The 25,004-nt window shown below is 45.0% G+C and overlaps 1 protein-coding gene across 1 annotated transcript in view; it reads right to left on the bottom strand.

Moving 5' to 3' along the window:
* DNAH14 (dynein axonemal heavy chain 14) overlaps nt 1-24,598 on the bottom strand; it is a 279,895-nt gene extending 255,297 nt beyond the window's left edge. Inside the window, exons 1-2 of the mRNA XM_058169855.1 lie at nt 24,493-24,598; nt 4,363-4,493 (exon numbers count right to left, since the gene is read on the bottom strand). Of these exons, the coding sequence (XP_058025838.1) occupies nt 4,363-4,493; nt 24,493-24,598 (237 nt within the window). The remainder of the gene's footprint in view (nt 1-4,362; nt 4,494-24,492) is intronic.
* Nucleotides 24,599-25,004: the final 406 nt, after the last annotated feature.

Here is a 25,004-nt window from a genome sequence, read left to right as displayed (position 1 = left end):
TTTCTGATCAATGCCAGATTTCATAAAATCAAAAATAGAGAGTTCCAGCAAATCAAAGCTGGAGTTAAAGACTCAACCATTCCAACATAACAAATTAAAAAGAACAGATAAATTTTCAAAAACACAAGGAGCATATATCGGCAATTATATACACAGTAAAAATATTCCCGTGTTTTTTTAAAAACTATTTTCTGTTTTGTTTGTTATAAAAATGGAGTTTGTATACTGAAATTACATGCAAGCAAGTCTTCCAAAGATCTCAGGAAAACCTTGTTGGTTTCATGGTTGGTTATTCTCAGATTAAATTAGATATGCTCCCTAAACCTGTTTCTTCTTATTTTGAAGAAGAATCATCCGACAATTGATATTCGGGGGGAGGGGGGACAGAACACAGCACTCATGGGCAGCATGATAAATGTAGAGTTCAAAATAATGAATGTAAGTGTTTTGATCAAGAATAAGTGAGAGTAAGTAGTCATGTAAGGTAAAGGTTCCCCTCACACATATGTGCTACTTGTTTCTGATTCTAGGGGGCAGTGCTCATCTCCGTTTCAAAGCCAAAGAGCCAACGCTGTCCAAAAACATCTCCATGGTCATGTGGTTGGCATGACTCAATGGCACAGGTGCACGGAACGCTGTTACCTTCCCACCAAAGGTGGTCCCTATTTTTTACATGCTTTTGAACTGCTAGGTTGGCAGAAGCTGGGATAAGTAATGGGAGCTCACCCGTTCCGTGGCACTAGGGATTCAAACCGCTGAACTGCCAACCTTTCGATCAACAAGCTCAGCGTCTTAGCCACTCAGCCACCGCATCCCGGTTTACAGGAGTACAAATAAACGATTTCTCAAGACATCTCTTTCTGTATTCTTCCTACCTTGGTCTTAAATTTTTCCTATTTCACACTTTTTAAAGGCTACATACAAAATATAAATTTCTTGAGTGAGTTTTTGGCAAGTTCTCAAATGATATGATTCTGGAAATACATGTTATTGCTAATTATATATTTAGGTCTTGCAGATATAGTGTAATTCATTGTTATTTGACCTTGATTCTGATTTCCATTGTAAATTCAAGCTTTATATAAAACGTTTGGATTTGTATTTTGAAAGAAATTTTTCTGTGTGCCAGAAATACTTTTTCTGGAAGTAATTGCTTAACTTGTAAGTAACTTAAACTCTATTCAATTTCACTCATGTATAATTTGCAGTAGTATTAATTATTAATATCCATTGTTTCTTATACAAATATTATAACTGCTATTCTTTTAAAATTTAATATGCAGTTAATACTGATTTCTAGTGAATTGACAAACTCTGTGGGGTATTTTATTTACTCACTAATTACTAATTGCTCCATTCACATAGTAATTGTCAATTTTTACAACACTGATGTGGTTATTTATGATTGTAAATTTATCTGCAGCCAAGATCACATCTGTTAGCTGCAGAATTCTTAGGCAGAGCATTTACCTTGCTTGTTCTCTCCTCCCTATATCCTTTTTCTGCAATAGATCTCCCAATTTCCTTTCTGTAAAGTTTCAAAGCTATTGGCTGTTACTCGCTGTTAGATGCCAGGAGGAGAATCTTGTCAGAATTTTCCTGTCACATTCTTTGAATGTTTAATGAATGTTTATAAAAGAGAAGCTATTAGTTTCATATATGAGGCCCATGCCCTCAAAACTAGTATCCTGAATTGCGGATTAATATATCCAAATTTGCAGTTCAATATATCCAAATGTTTCCCTGTTATGAATGGCCATGTGGAAATTCTGCAAGTTGTCCTGTAAGGTAGCGCAAAATATTTCATCATGGAATATTCTGGAATCAAAATGGACTATTCCAATTTCAGAATAGATCTTTCTGCAGCCAACTTTTTAAAACTCATTTCAATGCAAGTATGGTGAGGGCAATATAAATCTCCACTAGTCTCTCCACTAGTCTCCCAACTGCCTCTTCAGAGGCAGTCAAACTGTCATCAAGGCTAATTGTTACTGAACCCCATTATTTCCATGAGTTGGCTCAATCCTTTTCTGAAACTAGCATACATATCATGGTAGTCAATTCCAAAGTTTAATTACATGTTGGTTGAATGGGTGAGTAGATAGTCACATAGATTTACTTTCCTGTACTAAGAGTTCAAGCTGATCTTCTTCACATCCAATATTTGGAACATCTACAGATAACAAGCCATGAACCTATAAGCAAATATTCTTTTTGGTTTACATAACTGCATAATAGGCCCCTTAAAACAACATTTTCACTTTTTCTGATGCAGAAGTCTTTCAAGCTGATACACTGGAATTTTCATACCAACATCCACAGAATTGAAGTTTACAAGGCTTTTGCCAAATGTAACTTCATCAGCTCTTATAAGACATAACCCATCTTATGCCAGGAGTCCATTAATGTGATAACTAAAAACTAAATCTTTTTCACCAATATCATTTCCGGAACTTTTTTTTTGGTAGTTTTCTGTTTTCTTTTTCCATTTTTTCTACCATCTGGAAGGATAGTTGAGTCCCTATATTCTTGAAGTTTCCTCCTAGAATTTTAAAGACTATGGTGATAACATCTGTAGTTCATCATTAATATTGTCACAACATGTATTAGCAAACAGGTTCACTGTTAGTGGAATTGTTATGATTTGAAAATTATATTATTAACTCCTTAATTGTTTCTCACATTTCATGTGTCTGTACTTTCTGTACTTACTGAAAAGTAAGTACCTGTATTTTCTATTCTTTGTTGAGTTGATCCACCATCAACTCAATACAGGTACTATTCGTTGTTTTGCTTTCATATTTTGACACATTGTAGCTGCATTCCTACTCTGGTTCAAGGATATTCTTGACTTCTATTGAGCAAAACTCCTTTCCCCTGAAGAAGAGTCTACAAGAGTCTACTCCTGAATTAAATATTTTCAGAAACAGCTTTTTCTCTTTTTCCAAATTTAAAAAAAAAACCAATTTGTATATAACTTATTATTTATTACTGGTAACATGGGAAGAAAAAATAAAAGGCATAAATAAAAAAGTAAAATAAAAAAATAAAACTTTTTCTTTAAAATTTGATACATTTCCAAGAAACATAAGACCAAAGTTATCATTAATCTAAGAAGCCTCATCTAAAATACTTTTAATAAACAGTTGGTCCTAGAAACTAATCATTTCCAAAAGGATATAACATTTTATGAGACTATTTACTTAAAATAGTTATATTTAAAATATCAAAGTGGATAATCTTTATTGTAGTTGTTGCTAGTCCAAAATGGACTACCTATATAAGGACAGGAATCAGATGACTATTTCCAAAGATATACATAATAGTTTTAACCTCTAAACAGGAAAATATCATTAGTATAAATTACGTTATTTCTTCTACAGAGGACGTAGATATCTGAATGCCCTTACTGCATGCAGCCTCCTTGTACTCATAGATTGTGCCTCCAAAATTCATCAGCAAAAGGGCTTATTTTTTATGCTTTCTTCTCAGAAAATAAGATGATAGGTGGTGGTCTCCGAGAGGAAAATCACACCAATCCCAATCTTAAAACAACCAAGCCCTCTAGAATGGTCCAAAATTATGTCACTCAGAATTGGCCATTCTACTGCTAAAAGTCATAAGTTTGATATTGGGCTATTTGGGAGGCAATTAGAAGCTTTCTAAGAGATGAAAATGAAATAATTTGCTTTGCAGAGACTTTCTGCTCCAATTCTCTCTTAAAATGTAAATTCCCAAAAGTGGGTCATAAACCATTAGCTCTGTTCTTTCTCTTTACCACCACTCTTCTGGTATCATTTGTGGCCTTCATCTTGTCCTGACAGCAAATTGTAGCATCTGTCCCAAGATAAGTCATAGATTCCTGTTATAGTTAATACTTACTTCAGAATAATGACTAAAGAGATGGTATAGAACATGTCAGAAGTAAGTTTTTTTTTAAAGAAAATAGCGTTATAGTACAAATATCTAAAGGAAACTATATTAGAGAAAAAAAGGCTGACTTAAGAGTTGTCGAGATGCAAATGAATAATCCTCCTCTATGCTGACCACAGTACTTGCACATAACAATTCAAGTCTACAGCCAGAAAACACAGGGGGGGGGACGACACTCTATGAAAGACCTGTCAAACACAGGCAGGCCATGCCCACCCCAGATCCGCAAAGGCAAAAACCGTTGCAATATATCACAATCCAGCCCATGATGCAATCGAGTTTGACACCCATGCTCTATGTCATTACCACAATAAATAATCCTCACAATAGATGGAAATGTATAAACAAATTACACAAATATATACACTATACAAATAATAGACTGAATCTTAAATAGAATAAATTGACATGAACTATAAAGAAAAATACCAGTAATGGGGTCTTCCGAAATTTAGCCACATCTTTCGATTTAACAAATTCACAAGGTGGTAATAATGTCTGCCAGCTAAGTTTATCTCTGAGTCTCAAAATATGCAAGATGGCATCATCATTAATGGGACCTAGAACAGAACATAAACCAATCAGCATATACTGTAAGCATGACCTAAGGTAATTTCCAGAAGTTATACTTAAAGTTCATGAGTGTTAATTAATTTCAACAAATTAGGGTATTATTTTTTATTTATTTTATTTATTTATTTTGTCACACAGTATATATAAGCATAAGCATGAAATAACTATACAATATATAAGTATTATATAAGCATAAGTATGTAATAACTACATTAATTGAATATAATGAAAGGAAGCAATGGGACAGGAACAGTAGGCACGCTTGTGCTCTTATGCACACCCCTTACAGACCTCTTAGGAATGGGGTGAGGTCAATAGTAGACAGTTTTTGGTTAACGCTTTGGGGATTTTGGGAAGAGACCACAGAGTCAGGTAGTGTATTCCAAGTATTAACAACTCTGTTACTGAAGTCATATTTTCTACAATCAAGATTAGAGTGGTTCACATCAAGCTTAAACCTATTGTGTGCTCTTGTATTGTTGCAATTGAAGCTGAAGTAGTCTTCAACAGGAAGGACATTGTAATAGATGATTCTGTGAGTTAAACTCAGGTCATGTCGAAGGCGGTGGAGTTCTAAGTTGTCTAAACCCAGGATTTCAAGTCTGGTGGCATAAGGTATTTTGTTGTATTCAGAGGAGTGGAGAACTCTTCTTGTAAAATATTTCTGGACACGTTCAATTGTATTGATGTCTGAAATGTGGTATGGGTTCCAGACAGGCAAGCTGTATTCAAGAATTGGTCTAGCAAATGTTTTATATGCTCTGGTTAGTAGTGTAGTGTTTCTGGAGAAGCTACGCAAGATTAGGTTTACAACTCTTAAAGCCTTTTTTGCGATGTAGTTGCAGTGGGCTTTGGCACTTAGATCATTTGATATGAAAACTCCAAGGTCTTTAACAGAGTGGGGGTCATCTGTAAGGTACTGTCCATCGAGCTTGTACTTAGTGTTTAGATTCTTTTTTCCAATGTGTAAGACTGAGCATTTGCTGGTTGAGATTTGGAGTTGCCAAGTTTTTGACCATTCTGACATAAAGTCAAGGTCTTTTTGAAGGATAGCTGTATTGTTGGTTGTGTTAAATAGTTTGACATCGTCAGCAAAGAGAACACAATTACTTATAATATGGTCACAGAGATCATTAATGTATAATATGAAGAGTGTTGGTCCAAGAACGCTGCCTTGGGGAACGCCGCTTTTGACAGGAACAGGATTTGATAGAGCACTGCCAATTTTGACCACTTGTTGTTTGTTTGACAGGAAAGCTGTTATCCAATTGTGGAGGGGTCCCGAGATGCCATAGGATTTTAGTTTTAGAAGTTTATCATGTACCACTGAGTCAAAAGCTTTACAGAAGTCTATTAAATTGCATCTATTGCTTTGCCCTGATCAAGATTTGTAGTCCATATGTTTTTGCAGTGAAGAAGTTGTAAATTACATGATAAATTTTTTCTGAAACCAAATTGTTTATTAGAGAGTAGGTTGTTTCTCTCTAGGTGGAGGGTAATAGATTTGTTGATGATAGATTCCATTACTTTGCAGGTGACGCAGCATAGAGATTGGTCTGTAATTTTCAACTAGGCTAGGGTCTCCTTTTTTGAAGACAGGGATGACCGTAGCTAGTGACCAAAGTTTGGGAAGGAAGCTGGTCATGAAAGCTTTTTCAAAGATTATGCTTAGGGGTTCTGCTAAGTTAGTAGAAAGCTTTTTTAAGAAGTATGCACACAGACCATCAGGTCCAATAGATAGAGATGGTTTCAGTTTGCGAAGGCACTTTTCGACATTATCTTCTGTGAAATCTATTTGTGTTAGGTCATTGTACTCATTGTTGGTACAATTAGGGAATGTCGGGTATGAGCCATTACTATTAAAAAAGACTGAGCCAAAGAATGTGTTAAAGAGGTTTGCTTTAGCTGTTTCATCATTATATTCTTTGCCGTTAGATTCTTTTAGTGGTGGGATGAATCTCGATTCATTAAGTTTGTTGTTCACAAAATTATGAAAAATCATGATTGGAATTTGTGCGCAGGTCTTCTTCTTGCTTGGAGTGGTAATCGGTGCATTCAATCTTTATTTGGTTGCATATATTTCTGTAGCGGTTTTTGAAATTTGCTACATAGCCCTTTTTGTTTCTTCTCCAGAGGGATTTTTTTTTTGGATTGGAGCTTTTTTATTGATATGGGTAAATTGTTTTTTATGATTTTGGTGGTGATTTGTGGTACGTAAAGTTTAATGACTCTATTGATGTCAAGTAGAAAAACTCTACAGTGGTCTTCAGTAGCGATACAGGTTGAGAATAGATTTTGCCAGTCAAGAGATGAGAGGTCGGTGTTTATAAGGTCATAGTTGGACTCCTGGACTTGGATGATTCAGAAAGTGAGGGAGAAGACCTGGCAAGCCCTGCTTCTCTTGAGCCCTCTCCCTCCCTGGCACCCACTCAAAGGGAGGAGGAGGGGCCGGAAAGGCCTGATTCTCTGGAGCCTTCTTCTGATTTGGCAACGCCCCAAGAACAGTTTTGGAGTGATGCAAGACTGCGCAGACGTGACCGGCGTGCTCAGCAGAAGCAGCGTTGGGATAAAGCCAAGTAATAATTGTCATGCAGTGGCATCTGCAGAGACTATAAATAGGAGGCGGGACTTCCTGGTTTTTTGTCTTGGACAAAGCAATGAATTAGCGCGGGCAAACTGTATCAATGGAGGGAAGAATATATTCGTGAGTAATTCTGGCCTTATCTATAATTTCCTCGTTATCTCCAGAAACTTGGCAGGCCCGTGGGTAGACGTGGCCAGGACATCTATCTATGTAAATAAAAGGAGAAAAGGAGGCCTCTGACTGACTCTTTGCTGGGAGTATTGGGGGGAGGGAAACAGAACATTTTGTCCAAGACCCCAACTAAAACATCTTCCACCAAAGATGGACCAGCAGCAGGTACAGCAGCAGTTACAGCAGCTACAAGCGGCTAATCAACAGCTCCAGCAGCAAGTGGCTCACTTGGCAGGCCAACTTGCTGCCGGGAATGTGCCTGCAGCCCCCCCCATCCTCCCACTCCTCCTCCTCATCGCAAGTGCCCAATAACCGTGCCGGATAAGTTTTCTGGGCAGCCTGAGATGTTCCCGACCTTCTTGGGACAGTGCCAGCTCTACATGGCTATGCGGCCAGAGGATTTCCCAGACGACCGGGCTAAGGTGGCCTTCGTGATTAACCTTCTTTCCGGCTCGGCTGCTCGATGGGCCACGCCCCTCTTGCTCCAGGACAGCCCCCTGCTGGCGGACCAACAGCGTTTTTGGCAGCACCTGCGCACCATGTATGAGGACCCCGTTCGAATGCTGATGGCAACCAGGCGCCTTAAGGAACTCCGTCAAGGGAAACGCCCCCTGCAGGAGTACATCGCCGAATTTCGTCTTTTGTGCCAGGACTCTGACTGGAATGATGCAGCGCTGGTGGGCGCGGTCCAGGAGGGACTCTCAGAGGAATTGCAAGACGAGCTGGCCCGCGTGGAGGCGCCGCGGACCCTCGACAACTTGGTGCCCCTTTGTCTCCGCCTCGATGCCCGTCTGCAACGGCGACCGTCCCGTCGCACCCCCCGGGACCCGCCGTCGACATCTGCACCCCCACTTCCTGCACCACCAGCACCCAGGGCCGCCCCACGTTTTGTAACCGCTGCGGAAGAGCCCATGGAGTTGGGAGCGGCCAGACCTCGCCTGACAGCCCAGGAGCGGAACCGGAGGCGCCAAGGGGGATTGTGCCTGTACTGTGGGGAGCCCGGCCACTTCGCCGCTTCTTGCCCCAGAAAGCGGGGCACGACGCCGGTCCCCGAATCACAGCGTGACCAATCGGAAGCGGAGCAGGCCCGACCTCGGGAAACCCTAGGTCGGGCACGTACTAAGCCCCACTGGGCGTTGCGGAAGTAGACTCTGGGCCCCTCGGCATCTGATTCTGGACACACGGATATGGTTGGGGAACCAGTCGGACGGGCTCCAGGCGCATGCGCTGGTGGACTCAGGGCCACAACAAACTTTATGGACCAGGCCTTTGTGACCCAGTTTGCGGTCCCGTGGTTCCGGTGGACCCTCCGATGCGGTAGAGACAATTGATGGGCGAGAACTGGTGTCCGGCCCCATTAAATTGCCACCCAGCCTTTGCGCCTGGCTATTGGGGACCATGAGGAGGCGATCCAGTTTTATGTCACGGCGGACCTTCATTTTCCCTTGGTCCTTGGGTTGGCCTGGCGGACCCACGATCCTCAGGTGGCCTGGTCGCGGGCGCCATCTCTTTCCCGAGTCTGCAGTGCGTCGATCACATCCGCCACACCTGTGCCGGCCAGAACGTCCCCACCGCTGCCATCACCTTGCCTCCTGAGCTGGCGGACTTCGCCGGCGTGTTCAGCGAGAAGGAGGCGGACCGACTACCCGCATCGGCCCTCGATTGCCCGTGGACCTTCTGCCCAACGCACCACTGCCTGTGGGACGCCTGTATTCCATGTCGGAGCCGAGTTGGCGCCCTCAGGGACTTCCTGGACAAAAACCTGGCCCGAGGTTCATCCGCCTTCAAAGTCCCTCTCGGCCCCGGTCCTCTTTGTGAAGAAGAAGACAGGGACTTGCGCCTGTGCTGTGATTACCGGCTAAATCATTACGGTGCGGAATCGCTACCCCTGCCGCTCATCCCGGAGCTGCTGGAGAGGTTGCGGAGGCCACGATCTTCACCAAGCTCGATCTCCGGGGCCTACAACCTGGTGCGGATGCGAAGGAGGCGAATGGAAGACGGCATTCAGCACCGATACGGACACTACGAATACACTGTCATGCCATTTGGGTTGACCAACGCTCCCGCCGTTTTCCAGCACTTCATGAACGACGTGTTCCGAGACATGTTGGATCGGTTCGTGGTTATCTACCTGGCCGACATCCTGATTTACTCCCGGTCCAGGGAAAGCCACCTTCGACACGTCGGTCTGGTTCTGCAACGCGGGAGCAACAACTCAATGCGAAGCTGGAGAAATGCGTCTTCTTCCGGACTTCCATAGAATTCCTCGGGCATATCATCTCGCCCGAGGGCATAGCCATGGACCCATGCAAAGTAGAAGCTTTGTGTAGCTGGGAAGCCCCTCGTCGGGTGAAGGATGTTCAGCGCCTGCTGGGCTTCGCCAACTACTACCGGACCTTCATCCCGGGCTTTGCCACACTGACAGCTCCACTTACCCAGCTCCTCAGGAAGAAGGTTGCGTTCCGGTGGGGTCCCCCGCAGCAAGAAGCATTCACCACCCTCAAGAAAGCCTTCACACGGAACCCGTCCTGAGGCATCCCGACCCGCTCCGGCCTTTTGTGGTGGAAGCGGACGCGTCAATGTGGCTCTGGGAGCGGTGCTGCTACAGGCTCCGGCGAATGGCGGCACACTTTTCCTGCGCTTACTACTCCCGGAAACTCAATCCTTCCGAGCGCAACTACACCATCTGGGAAAAGAGTTGCTGGCTATCAAGGCTGCATTCGAGGCTTGGCGACACCATCTGGAGGGGGCCCGACATCAGGTGGAGGTCCGAACGGACCATCGGAATCTCGAGCACCTCACCACAGCTCGGAAGTTGAACCAGCGGCAGATCCGGTGGTCGTTGTTTTTTGCCCGGTTCAACTTCCGCGTGACCTACATTCCCAGCGGTCACAACCGGAGGGCGGATGCCCTGTCCCGCAAGCCAGAGTACCTCTGCGCCAAGGACCCCCTTCCTCCACGGACAGTGCTGCCGGCAGAAGCCTTGGCCGCAGCATGGGAACCAGTGGACTTGCGGGCCCAGGTGCGAGAGGCGCAGCGCCAGGACGCCTGGTCGCAGCAAAGGAGAGCGGAGGTGGGCCCCACGTCTCCTTGGACCTTGGAGGAGGACTTACTCAAGTTTCGGGGGCGATTATATGTGCCCACAGGACCACTCCGAGCCCTCGTCATGACCCAGTGCCACGACAACCCTGCAGCAGGACATTTTGGGTTCTTCAAGACCCTCCACCTGGTGACACGGACCTTTTGGTGGCCCCGAGTGCGGCATGATGTACATGCCTACGTGACATCCTGCGTACCGTGCCGGCAAGCCAAGGCCGCCACGGGGGCCCCTCCCGGGCTCCTCCAGCCCTTGCCGACACCCGACAGACCCTGGGGGGCGATCTCCATGGACTTCCTGACGGACCTGCCGCCGTCCTCTGGGTTCACCACGGTGCTGGTGGTGGTGGACATGCTCACCAAGATGGCACACTTCATCCCATGCCACGGACTGCCCACAGCCGCAAAAACGGCCCGTCTCTTTCTGCAGCACATCTTCCGCCTCCATGGTCTACCGGACAGGGTGGTTTCGGACCGCGGAGTTCAGTTCACAGCTCGCTTCTGGAAGAGCCTGATGGCCGCGTTGGAGGTGCAGTGTGTCTGTCGTCATCGCACCATCCGGAGACCGACGGGGGTACAGAGAAGGTCATCGGTATCCTGGAACAGTATCTCCGTTGCTTCATCAACCAGCAACAGGACAACTGGGCCGATTACCTGTCCCTGGCGGAGTTTGCTTTTAACAACTCTCAGCACACCTCTACTCAGATGACTCCGTTCTTTGCCAATGTGGGGTACCATCCGCGGCTCTTCCCTCTGGCACCACCGGATTCTCCTGTTCCCGAAACGCAGACCTTCCTGACGGAATTGCATGCGGTCCAACAGTTGGTACGTCAGCAGCTGGATCGGGCAAAGGAGGACTACAAACGATCCGCCGACCGCTCCCGACGGGCAACGCCCCCGCTGGCAGTTGGAGACCGGGTGTGGCTCTCCACCAAACACCTCCCGTCCGACCGCCCGGTAAAGAAGTTGGACCACCGATTCATCGGCCCGTTCCCTGTCGAGGCAGTCATCAACCCGGTAGCCTACCGACTGACCCTGCCACGATCCATGCGGATCCACCCCGTCTTTCACCGGTCCCTTCTGGTTCCTGAGGCCACACCAAGTCCCCTTCGGTGCCCAACAGCACCCGTCACTGTCGCTGAGGACGGGTCGGAGGAATACGAAGTCCACAGCGTACGAGACTCCCGCTGGCTGAAGGGTCGTTTCCAATATTTGATCGTGTGGAAGGGATACGGGACTGATTTCTCCTGGGTAGATGCCTCCAACGTTCATGCCCCTTACCTGGTGCAGGCCTTCCATGAGCAGAACCCAGCCCGACCGCATCCCGATCGTCAGCCCCGGGGGAAGGGCCCTGCGGTGAAGGATAGTGTTGTGACCCAGGTTCCTGGACCTGGACTCCTGGACTCGGATGATTCAGCAAGTGAGGGAGAAGACCTGGCAAGCCCTGCTTCTCTTGAGCCCTCTCCCTCCCTGGCACCCACTCAAAGGGAGGAGGAGGGGCCGGCAAGGCCTGATTCTCCGGAGCCTTCTTCTGATTTGGCAACGCCCCAAGAACAGTTTTGGAGTGATGCAAGACTGCGCAGACGTGACCGGCGCGCGCAGCAGAAGGAGCATTGGGATAAAACCAAGTAATAATTGTCATGCAGTGACATCTGCAGAGACTATAAATAGGAGGCGGGACTTCCTGGTTTTTTGTCTTGGACAAAGCAATGAATTTGCACGGGCAAACTGTATCAATGGAGGGAAGAATATATTCGTGAGTAATTCTGGCCTTATCTATAATTTCCTTGTTATCTCCAAAAACTTGGCAGGCCCGTGGGTAGACGTGGCCAGGACATCTATCTATGTAAATAAAAGGAGAAAAGGAGGCCTCTGACTGACTCTTTGCTGGGAGTATTGGGGGGAGGGAAACAGAACAGGGTAGTATGGATGGGTTCAGTTGTACATTCATTTGTTATCCAGTTAATAAGAGGTAGATTGAGGTCACCCAGGAAGATGAGAGTATATGGGCAAGAGGTAGCCCATGTTAGTAGTGTGGTTAACATGTTCGCATGTATGATGTCGTAGTCAGGGGCTCTGTAGCATAGTAAGAATTGAAGTGTGATGTTAAGGGACAGGTTGCATATAATAGTTTCAGGAAGAGCAAGTTTATGTGCAACTTGAATATTTTTTAGATTCAGTGATTTTTTGTAAAAGATAGCCATTCCACCTCCTCTGCGGGTTTCGTGATCTGACCGAAAAACATGATATTCTTTGTCTAAAATAATGGAGTAAGGGAGGGATGAGTTCAGCATGTTTTGCATACTAATATAATATAATATATAATATAATCCAGTTTAACAAGAGAATAAATTCAGGCAATTTGTTTACAATGCTTCTTGCATTTATCAATTTGCATTTAAGATCTGCAGTGTTTGGTGTAGAGGAAGTAAGGGGCATGCGTACCTAGTTTTGGATGATAGTTGGTTGGAGGTTATGAACGACGAATGGTTGGAGGTTGTTTGGTTGAACAATGGATGGTTGAAGGTTCTGTACGATGGGTGGTTGGAGGTTGGTTGGTTGAACGACAGTTGGTTGAGGGTTCTGTACGAAGGATGTTTGGAAGTTTAGTGCAACGGATGGTTGGATGCTTTGATTGATGGGGGTTGGATGTTAGCCAATCGAATGTAGGTTTTTCTTTTTATGCAGTCAGCATGGTAGTCAATGTAAAGGTTAGTTTCACCTTCGTCTTGCCATCGTTTGAGTTCTGTGCAAAGTTCATCGGAGCGAATCCGTTGCAGAAAGGCATTATAAGGCATTATACAATACAAATGCTTCCTCCCTCAAAACAAAACTGAAAGCATAATTTTTTTAATATAATTCTTTAAAACAAACTGTAATGCATATTAATTCCTTTTTCTTTATTTGGAAAACATAGAAACCAGATACCTAAAATGAGAAACAAGTGTTTCTAACTCTGATAATGAAGAGGAGAAAGGTGAAGGCTCTGTGAATTTGGTTGAGCTCAGTTGTATCACATGACTTAGCATAATATCCGAAAGTAACCATTAGGTTATATCAATATACTGTAGAAAGATAATATAGTGACTTTTGATGTTCAGATATATGTTTAAATATTGAAGTGTATATAAGTGAGAATTTCATCATAGTCAAATTATTAAGAATGAGCCACTTTTGAAGGAATCCATTCTTCAGCTATAAGGATAAAATATCTCCATCCCATGCCATTCCTCTTGATCAAGTATCTGGAGGCAGTGAGAATTTGAAAGGATGAAACAGACTTGGAATGAATACTAGTAAGAAAAAATTCCAATTTATTCAGGAACCTTCTTATACCAAGATAATTCAAAATTTAGCTTTGGATAGGACAGCATTCCATCTCAATGAACTGATGTACAACTTGGGAGACTTCCTGGTTTCCCAGCTCTTGATAAGCGGCAGATAACTTGATCCTTTGGGCAGTTGATTTACCAGATGTGGACATACCTAGTCTAGAAGACTCTTAAACCTTATGGCTTGGGCCCTTGTTAACTTTTGAAATTATCTACACCAGATAGAATAAGCCTGCCCAATATAAGCGGGTTGAAAGTGCACCCTGAATATTTTCAGCAGGTAATGAGAATGTCACATCTTGCTCATCGTGAAACATTTAGGTCATTCAGGGAAGTCATAAAGACTGAGCTTTTAGAAATCTTTGCAAAGGAGTGCAACTCAAGCTTGAAAGCATATATAGTGAGCTGGATGAACAGCTGACCAAGCATTAAGTGGTTGCTATTTTATTATTGTAATTTTATACATTTTTAAAAATACCTTATAATTTTAAGTGCTCCTATATGAAGTTTGATGTAATAGTTAAGCTGCTGGCCCAGAGGTCAGATTACTGAGTTCTAGACCTCCATTAGGCATGAAAACCAGCTGAGTGACTTTGAGGCAATTACTTTTTCTCAGCCCAACCCACCCACATATGGGGAAAATAGGATGCAGGAATATTAAGTATATATGCCACCTTGAATTGAAATGTACAAAAAAGATGGAATAAAATAATAATAAGGCCCCAACAAGGCACTACTTTGTGTACTATATGATTGTGGTGCTTGTGTGCTCTGAGGAAGACGAGAGCTACACCAAAAGTTCAACCATATGGAAAGTTCTCAACAGAGGATCCAGATGAAGAGTGTCTCTCCCATAAAAATATGATGAGATGTAATTTACACAAATGAATAGCTCAGTCAAAGAATACCTAATCAAGAAATATCACCTAGAAACAAGGAAGATTGAGGAAGAACTGGAAATAATAAAGCAGCAAACAACAGTCAAAAACATCAGCAGATATGTAGCTCAATTTGCAAATTATAGGCAGAATCTCCAAAATCATCCAATCAGAAATATGTCTACCAATCCATCAACAGAGAGAATGCAGTGAAGTGAACGCCTGGCAAGAAGAAACAGTGCAGTTCTAGGCGCAGATATGGGATAACCCAAAGAAATATAGCTTGGTTAAAAGGAGGTGATTAAGAATAATAAAGAAGTTGAAATGAAAGATTTTATAACAGTAGAAATGATGGAAAAAAGAGCAAGGAAAATGAATAATGGGTCAGCACTAAGCGAGGATGAACATTTGGTTGAAAAATTTAACTGATCTACACCACTGGTCACCAAGCAATTTAACTGCAAGGAGATGAAATTGAACAGTGGCTAACATTTGGAAAAATCTTTTTGATAATGAAAGATTTAGCCAAAGGGACAGCACCAGGCAACTACAGACCAACAAACTTCTTACCAACAACTTTCAAATTACTAACTGATGTACTAGCTGAGTTCAACAGCATCTAGTTGAAAACAAGCATCTAGAAACAAATCAAGTTATAACTGGAAGCCAGCATGGATTTGTTAAAAATATATCATGTCAAATCAATCTTATATCATTCAAAGTGACTAAATTAGTAGACCAGTGAAATGCTGTGGACATAGTATACTTGAGCTATGGTGGTGCAGTGGTTAGAGTGCAGTACTGCAGGCTACTTCTGCCGATCACCGGCTGCTAGCAGTTTGGGAGATCGAATCTCACCAGGCTCAAGGTTGACTCAGCATTCTATCCTTCCGAGGTTGGTTAAAATGAGGACCCAGATTGTTGGGGGCAATATGCTGACTTTGTAAACCGCTTAGAGAGGGCTGTAAAGCACTGTGAGGCAATATACAAGTCTAAGTGCTATTGCTACTGCTATTGCTATACTTATACTATTGCTATACTTATTGCATTTCACAAAGTAGACCTCAACTTACTTCTTGATAAGCTAGAAAAATGTCGGCTAGACAGCATCACCACCAGGTGGATTCATAACTGACTGACAACCTTACTCAAGAAGTACTCCTGTAGTAGTACAGATCTACATGGAGGAAAGTAGGCAGTGGGGTACTTCAAGGTTCCGTCTTAGGCGGAAGTCAATAGTTTTCAATAGTCTTCAATACCTTCATAAATGACTTGGATGATGGAATAGAGGATTCCATCATCAAATCTGCAGATCATCAAATCTGCAAACGACACTAAACTGACAGGAATAGCCAACACCTCAGAAAACAAGTTCAGGATAGAAAAAGATCTTAACAGACTTGAACAATGGGCCCTATCCAACAACATGAACTTTAATGTGGAGAAAAGCAATGTTTTAGACCTAGGCAGGAAAAACCACAGATATAAGTACAGATTAGGCAAAACCAGTAACTGACCTCTGGATGACCTCTGGATGACCTCTGGAAGGCCAGGGATAGGGGTTGTTCCTCTGCCCCGGTCCTATTAGATCTCTCAGCGGCTTTTGATACCATCGACCATGGTATCACCGGTTGGAGAGTTTGGGAGTGGGAGGCACCGTTTATCAGTGGTTCTCCTCCTATCTCTCTGACCGGTCGCAGACGGTGTTGACAGGGGGGCAGAGATCGACCGCGAGGCGTCTTACTTGTGGGGTGCCACAGGGGTTGATTCTCTCGCCTCTCCTGTTCAACATCTATATGAAGCCGCTGGGCGAGGTCATCAGTGGCTTTGGGGTGAGGTACCAACTGTCCACTGACGACACGCACCTGTACTTTTCCACCCCGGGCCACCCCAACGAAGTTGTCGAAGTGCTGTCCCGGTGCTTGGAAGCCGTACGGGTCTGGATGGGGAGAAACAGGCTCAAGCTCAATTCCTCCAAGACGGAGTGGCTGTGGATGCCGGCACTCTGGTACAGCCAGCTGCAACCACAGCTGACTGTTGGGGGCGAGTCATTGGCCCCAATGGAAAGGGTGCGCAACTTGGGTGTTCGCCTGGATGGACGGCTGTCGTTTGAAGACCACATGACGGCCGTCTCCAGGAGAGCTTTTTACCAGGTTCGCCAGTTGCGCCCCTTCCTTGACCGGGATGCCTTATTATTATTATTATTATTATTATTATTATTATTATTATTATTATTATTATTATTATTATTATTATTATTATTATTATTATTATTATTATTATTATTATTATTATTATTATTATTATTATTATTATTATTATTATTATTATTATTATTATTATTTATTTATTTATTTATTTATTTATTTATTTATTTATTTATTTATTTATTTATTTATTTATTTATTTATTTATTTATTTATTTATTTATTTATTTATTTATTTATTTATTTATTTATTTATTTATTTATTTATTTATTTATTTATTTATTTATTTATTTATTTATTTATTTATTTATTTATTTATTTATTTATTTATTTATTTATTTATTTATTTATTTATTTATTTATTTATTTATTTATTTATTTATTTATTTATTTATTTATTTATTTATTTATTTATTTATTTATTTATTTATTTATTTATTTATTTATTTATTTATTTATTTATTTATTTATTTATTTATTTATTTATTTATTTATTTATTTATTTATTTATTTATTTATTTATTTATTTATTTATTTATTTATTTATTTATTTATTTATTTATTTATTTATTTATTTATTTATTTATTTATTTATTTATTTATTTATTTATTTATTTATTTATTTATTTATTTATTTATTTATTTATTTATTTATTTATTTATTTATTTATTTATTTATTTATTTATTTATTTATTTATTTATTTATTTATTTATTTATTTATTTATTTATTTATTTATTTATTTATTTATTTATTTATTTATTTATTTATTTATTTATTTATTTATTTATTTATTTATTTATTTATTTATTTATTTATTTATTTATTTATTTATTTATTTATTTATTTATTTATTTATTTATTTATTTATTTATTTATTTATTTATTTATTTATTTATTTATTTATTTATTTATTTATTTATTTATTTATTTATTTATTTATTTATTTATTTATTTATTTATTTATTTATTTATTTATTTATTTATTTATTTATTTATTTATTTATTTATTTATTTATTTATTTATTTATTTATTTATTTATTTATTTATTTATTTATTTATTTATTTATTTATTTATTTATTTATTTATTTATTTAAGGCTGCCTGTGGTCTTTCGGGTGCACTTTAAGGTTTGGTTACTACCTTTAAAGCGCTCGATGGCTTGGGAGCTGGGTACTGACGCGTCTGCCTGCTCGTACCTCACCCCTCCCACTGACCCGTACGCTCGCACAGAGAGGGACTTCTCAGGGTGCCGTCCGCCAAGCAATGTCGGCTGGCGGCCCCCAGGGGAAGATCCTTCTCTGTGGGGGCTCCTACCCTCTGGAATGAACTCCCCCCTAGTTTGCGTCAATTGCCTGACCTTTGAACCTTCCGCCGCGAGCTGAAAACGTATTTATTTATTCGAGCGGAACTGGCTTAAACTTTTTAAATTCTTAATTTTTAAATTTTAAATATTAATTTTAACTGGGTTTGTAATTTATATGAATTTTACAGGTTTTTAGGTTTAAACATTTTAAATTTTGGCCAATTATATAATAAGTTTTTTAATTTTTTGTTTTAATTGTACACTGTTATTGTTTTATATTGGCTGTACACCGCCCTGAGTCCTTTGGGAGAAGGGCGGTATAAAAATCTAATAAATAAATAAATAAATAATAAATAAATAAACTGTGAGAGGAACCTTGGAATCCCAAGGACAATCACTTAAACATGAGACAATAACGTGTGGCAGCAGCCCAAAAAGCTAATACAAACCTTGGTTGTATAAAAAGCATAGAATCAAAATCACATAGAATATTAGTACCACTTTATAAATCTTTAGTAAGATCACATCTGGAATACTGCATTCAGTTTTGGTCACTACATTACCAAAAAAGATGTTGAGACTTTGGAAAAATTACAAAGAAGAGCAACTAGGATGATTAAAGGCCTGAAGACAAAAACATATGAAGAATGGTTGCAGAAATTGGGTATGGCTAGTCTAGAGCAGTGGTCACCAACTGGTGGTCCATGGACCACTGGTGGTCTAAGAGAAAATGTTGGTGGTCCGCAGCGCACCCGGGTGGAGGAGCTGCTCCCGGATAAGTAGTGGCCAGTCCCATGAATAGAGCTCTGGAAGATGGGACTGGCCAGGCAGCTCATGGTGGGGCTGTAAATCTCCGCTGTTGAGGGAGGTTCGGGCAATTTGTAACCGATAATAGACTCTACGCATGCGCAAGAATGGCGGCTTACTGAATGATCGGAACAGCGGCTGGCAAGATCCCTGGCTGATGGCGACGTCCTGCTGCCTCTTTTGCCGCTTGCACCCCCCGGCCCGGTGAATTTTACATCCCAGCGACCGCGGGTGGAGTCTTAGGACCTTCTTGGACCCGCGGTTGCTGTCGGAGAAGCCGGAGACGGGGTGGGCGAAGATGGCGGCCTCGCGGAGGTGCGTGGGTGGGCGACCGGTCCTCAGCTGTCTCTCAGCTGTTTGGCGGTTAGCGGCATTTGTTTCTAGCGCCGCTAACTGCATTCATCGGACTAGACTCCCCGGACTGAGCCTCATGGCCCTGGGTCCCCAGCTCTTTTACCATCTCCCTGTTGAATGCAGGGTGAGCGGTGGGAGACGAACGGCCATGTGGAGGTGTGGGGGGGGCGGCGTGTGCCAACTACGCCGTGAGGCCCGGACTGCGTTACTTGGCGATTTGGCCCTCGCTTCGCCACAACATCTTCCCCGCCGGCGGTTGAGGCTTGGTGGACATGTGGAGGCGGCCATGTGGAGACGTGGGGAGAGGGCTGCATGTTTTGAGCTGAGATGGCGCCCATTCAGCGGTGCCCTGATTGCACCCCTGGACTACGCCTCCTGGTCTTCTGGGTCCCAGCTCGTCGGACCATCTCTCCCACTGAGGGTGGGGGCGAGTGGTGGACTTGACGACCATGTTGAGGCGTGGGGCAGGACGGTGTATTTTCCAGCTGACATCATGGCTACCCTTTTACCCCACCCTCGGACCTCCTCCCTGGACTGCTGGAACATCTCTCCTGCAGACGGCATTCTCCGGCCCAGCGGAACATCTATCCGGTGGCCGTTGGACGAGGTTTAGGCCTCTTGATAACCACGGCTGCCATGCACGGTGCTGGAGGAGGGGTGAGCGACGAAGGACAGCAGACAGGATGAGCCGTTGGAGGGAGATGGTGGTCCGGCCGGATCGACGCTTTCTGTTCTGTTCCTCTAGCCGCAAGACCAACTGCGGCATTTTCGACGGCCGAATCCTTCGGGTTGTGGCCTGGTTCTGCCAGGAGGGGCGTGGGAGGTGAGGAAGACGGCCCCTTGGATGGCATTTCCAGGTACCTGCGGAGGTTGGAGCCGGAGACGAGAGGAACGTCGGAGGCGTTGTGGTCTCTGCTCGACGAGTCCCCTTTTATAGGGGGGACAACGACGGACAGTGAAGGAGGCGACGGTAGCACCATCTACTTCCCTGAGGGGATTCGGACTATGGAACAGAGCAGTCATGCTTTGGCCCTGGTTCGGTTAAGACGGTTTACGATCTTTCGTCTGTTAACCCACCAGGATATCAATGGATTTTACATCTACCCAGGAAGGACTATCTGTCCTCTTTTTCCATCTGATACCGGACCCCGGAAAAACATCTCAGCATAACATCTCAGCTGCTAAAGGGGACATAGTCAGCTGTCGGTCGATTCCATGCGTTATTCGCCACATGAACTCTTGCACCTGCAGTACCCCGAGGAATGGCCCTTCATTACCTAGGGCCGGCCTCAATGACGGGTCTTGGGACCCACAGAGGTGGCATCGTCAAGAAGAGTCTTTGGGGATTTTAAATAGGGAATTTTAAGGGGAGGTAAGGGCGGGTGTTGGGGGAAACCCGTCGGGGAGGGTATGTCCAGTCCCAGCGCACGCTCACGACATTATTTCAGCCGGTCCGAAGACAGGGGGGAGGGGAATGTGCAGAGCAAAGAGTGTTATTCCATCTGTACGGTAAGTGGGAGAGGCAGATATGGCGGAGGCAGGGGGCCGCATCGTTCTTCGAGAGCACGTGTTCGATGTTTAAAAGCGATCACGTGCTCCGGCCCCTCAGTCCTCACTTGTTCCCCGGATGGTCAAGAGCTTGGGTCTTCGGCTGATGCTTTGCAATGCCCGGTCCGTGGTCAATAAGGCTCCCCTGATTTGTGACCTTATTCAGAGGGAGTCCGCGGACTTTATGGGCATTACGGAGACCTGGTTGGGCACAGAAGGGGGTGTACCCCTGGTTGAACTGTGCCCTCCGGGTTTCCGTGCATTCCATCAGCCGAGGGCCCAAGGTAGGGGTGGGGGGGTGGCGGTTGTGATTAAAGAAAGTCTGGAGCCGAGGGAGTCCACTGTTCCTCAGATAGCTGGCTGTGAATCCCTCCTTGTGAAGTGGGGCCACCGGAATCAGATGGGGCTGTTGATCACGTACCTGGCTCCTTGCTGCGTGACTACAGCCCTACCTGAGCTACTAGAGGTGCTTGCTGGCGTGGCGGTTGAGATTCCCAGACTTTTGGTCTTGGGGGATTTCAACTTGCCATCGGCCGGCTTGTCATCAACGGTGGTTCAGGAGTTCCAGGCCTCCATGACGGCCTTGGACCTGATTCAAGTAACTGATGGCCCTACACACATTGGGGGAGGCGCGCTAGACTTGATTTTTATCTCTGGTCAGTGGGTAAATGATCTGGATTTAGGAGATATAGTGAAAAAACCGGTGTCATGGTTGGATCATTTCCTTCTTCGCCTAGACTTTTGGACCGCCGCTCACCGCCGCAGGGAGATGGAGCCAATGCGTTGGTTCCATCCCAGGCGCCTGATGGACCCGGAGAGGTTCCTGATGGAGCTTGGGCTGCTTCCTGAGGATCTTACCCACGGCACGACTGAAGAACTGGTTGCGGCCTGGGAACGGGCCGCGGCTGGGGCTTTGGACTGTGTCGTGCCTTTGCGGCCTCTGACCCAGCGTAGATCTCAATTGGCTCCCTGGTTTTCCGAGGAGCTGAGAGAGATGAAACGCCGGAGAAGACGCCTAGAGAGTAGTTGGAGGTCCAGCCGTTCCGAGGCTGATCGGACACTAGTGAGGTCTTTTACTAAGACCTACCTAGTGGCAATGAGGGAGGCGAAACGCTCTTACGTTTCCACCCTCATTGCATCGGCAGATAACCGCCCGGCTGCCTTGTTTCGGGTGACCCGTTCCCTCTTTCATCAAGAGGGACGGGATGACCCTTTACAAGGACGAGCTGAGGAGTTTAACGGTTATCTATACGATAAAATTGTTCAGCTTCGGGATAGTTTGGACCAAGATTGCGATGATCCAGCCGAGATGACGGAGACACGTCTTGTTGAGGCTATTTGGGATGAGTTTGATTCTGTGGCTCTCGAGGACGTGGACAGGTTGCTGGGGAGGTTACATGCAACTACATGTTTACTGGACCCGTGTCCTTCCTGGTTAGTGCTGGCTGCTCAGGAAGTGACACGAGGCTGGCTCCAGGGGATTATAAATGCTTCTTTGGGGGAAGGGGTTTTCCCCGCCGCCTTGAAAGAGGCGGTGGTGAGACCTCTCCTTAAGAAGCCTTCCCTGGACCCAGCTATTTTGGGAAATTACCGTCCAGTCTCCAACCTTCGCTTTGTGGCGAAGGTTGTAGAGAATGTGGTTGCATGGCAGCTTCCCCGGCACCTGGAGGAAGCTGTCTATCTAGACCCGTTCCAGTCCGGCTTCCGACCCGGTTACAGCACGGAGACGGCTTTGGTCGCGTTGGTGGATGACCTCTGGAGGGCCAGGGACAGGGGTTGTTCCTCTGCCTTGGTCCTATTAGATCTCTCAGCGGCTTTTGATACCATCGACCATGGTATCTTGCTGCGCCGGTTGGAGGGATTGGGAGTGGGAGGCACCGTTTATCGGTGGTTCTCCTCCTATCTCTCTGACCATTCGCAGATGGTGTTGTCAGGGGGGCAGAGGTCGTCCGCGAGGCGCCTCACTTGTGGGGTGCCTCAGGGATCGATTCTCTCGCCTACCCTGTTCAACATCTATATGAAGCCGCTGGGTGAGGTCATCAGTGGTTTCGGGGTGAGTTATCATCTGTACACTGATGATACTCAGCTGTACTTTTCCACCCTGGACCACCCCAACGAAGCGGTCGAAGTGCTGTCCCGGTGCCTGGAAGCTGTACGGGTCTGGATGGGGAGAAACAGACTCAAGCTCAATCCCTCCAAGACGGAGTGGCTGTGGATGCCGGCACCCCGGTACAGTCAGCTGCATCCGCAGCTGACTGTTGGGGGTGAGTTAGTGGCCCCAAAGGAGGTGGTTCGCAACTTGGGCGTCCTCCTGGATGGACGGCTGTCCTTTGATGAACATCTGGCGGCCGTCTCCAGGAGGGCCTTTTACCAAGTTCGCTTGGTCCGCCAGTTGCGTCCCTTCCTTGACCGGGATGCCTTATGCACAGTCACCCACGCTCTGGTTACGTCTCGGTTGGATTACTGCAATGCTCTCTACATGGGGCTGCCCTTGAGGTGCACCCGGAGGCTGCAGTTAGTCCAGAATGCGGCTGCGCGAGTAGTAACGGAGCCGCCAGGCTCCCACGTAACATCACTGCTCCGTAGTCTGCACTGGCTTCCTGTGGTCTTTCGGGTGCGCTTCAAGATTTTGGTTACCACCTTTAAAGCGCTCCATGGCTTAGGACCCGGGTACTTACGAGACCGCCTGCTGTTACCCTATGCCTCCCACCGACCCGTACGCTCTCACAGAGAGGGTCTCCTCAGGGTGCCGTCCGCCAAACAGTGTCGGCTGGCGACCCCCAGGAGTAGGGCCTTCTCTGTGGGAGCATCAACGCTCTGGAATGAACTTCCCCTGGCCTCGTCAAGTGCCTGATCTTGGTCCTTCCGTCGTGAGCTAAAAACACACTTATTTATTCAAGCGGGACTGGCATAATAGTTTTGATTTTAATTTGGGGTTTTATTGATATTTTTAAAATTTTAAATTCAAATTCTTAAATTATCAGCCTTTTGCAATTTGTTACGTTTTAATTGTTGGTTTTAATTGTATATATTCTGTGTCTTATCTCTGGCTGTACACCGCCCTGAGTCCTTCGGGAGAAGGGCGGTATAAAAATTTAATAAATAAATAAATAAATAAACTTTGCAGCACAGCCCTCGCCGGCTGGAATGAGGTAATAGTGCAAGGGGAGGATGGCAGTGCAAGCGGGCCGAAGCAGCAGGTGGCGGGAATCCTGGGCTGTTTCTTCCTGCTGTAGCTTCCTGTCGGCTGAACCCACCAGTGGCTGTCCCTGCCCCTTGCCATCCCTTCCCAGTCACTCCTCGCCTGGCAAGGGAAGGGGAGGGAGGGAATGGAGATTCGCTCCATATTCCAGAGTGGGAGCTGGATCTCACGGCTATTTCTTCCATCCCTTGTTGGTGCTCCTGCACCTCGGTCTCTCGGGGAGATGCTTGACTTCCTCTCAGCCCAAGACAGTGGCTGGCCCATGAGATGTCAGAGAGAAAGAAAATGAGAGAGAATGAGAGCACCGCCTTCTTGGAAGAAGTGCGGGGGTGGGGCCAAAGGAGGATGTCTTGCATTATCAAGCCCCCCACCTCAATTTCACGAGGTCGGTGCAGCAGGCAGTGGTCCTTCCCAGCGCACCTTGTTTCTCTGGAGCACTCCGCCCCCCGTTCCGCTTCTGCCCACCTCCTCCTCCTCCCGGAGTCTCTGGGCTGCTTACTCAGCCAGAGGGAAAACTCAACGGGTGCTCCGCTGCCCAGCTTGCCCACATCCCCGGGGATGTCGCCCAGGGGGCCACTCTCTTCACAGCTCTTGCTCAAAGCCATCTGGCTCTGAAAGGGATGCATGGAGAATCAGAATCAGAGAGAGAGACAAAGAGAATGAGAAAGAGACGGGGGAGAGAGAAAGAGAATGAGAGAGAAAGGGGGGAGAGAATGAGAATGAGAGAGAAAGAGTGGGGGAGAGAGAGAGAAAGAGGAGGAAGAGAAAGAAAATGAGAAAGAGTGGGGGAGAGAGGGGAGACAGGGGAGAGAGAGAGAGAGAAGAGTGGGGAAGAGAGAGAATGAGAGGGGAGAGGGGAGAGAGAGAAAGAGAGAGAGAGAAAGAGAGGAAGGGGGAGAAAGAGAGATGAGAGAATGAGTGGGAGAGAGAGGGGAGGGTGGGAGAAAGAGAGAAAGAGAGAGGAGGCACAGTACCTGAAGGACCCCTTCCCATTACTGGGAGTCCAAGCGC

Source organism: Ahaetulla prasina, chromosome 1 (assembly GCF_028640845.1).
Source record: "Ahaetulla prasina isolate Xishuangbanna chromosome 1, ASM2864084v1, whole genome shotgun sequence".
Classification (NCBI taxonomy): Eukaryota; Metazoa; Chordata; class Lepidosauria; order Squamata; family Colubridae; genus Ahaetulla; species Ahaetulla prasina.
This window is presented reverse-complemented; position numbering and strand designations above follow the sequence as displayed.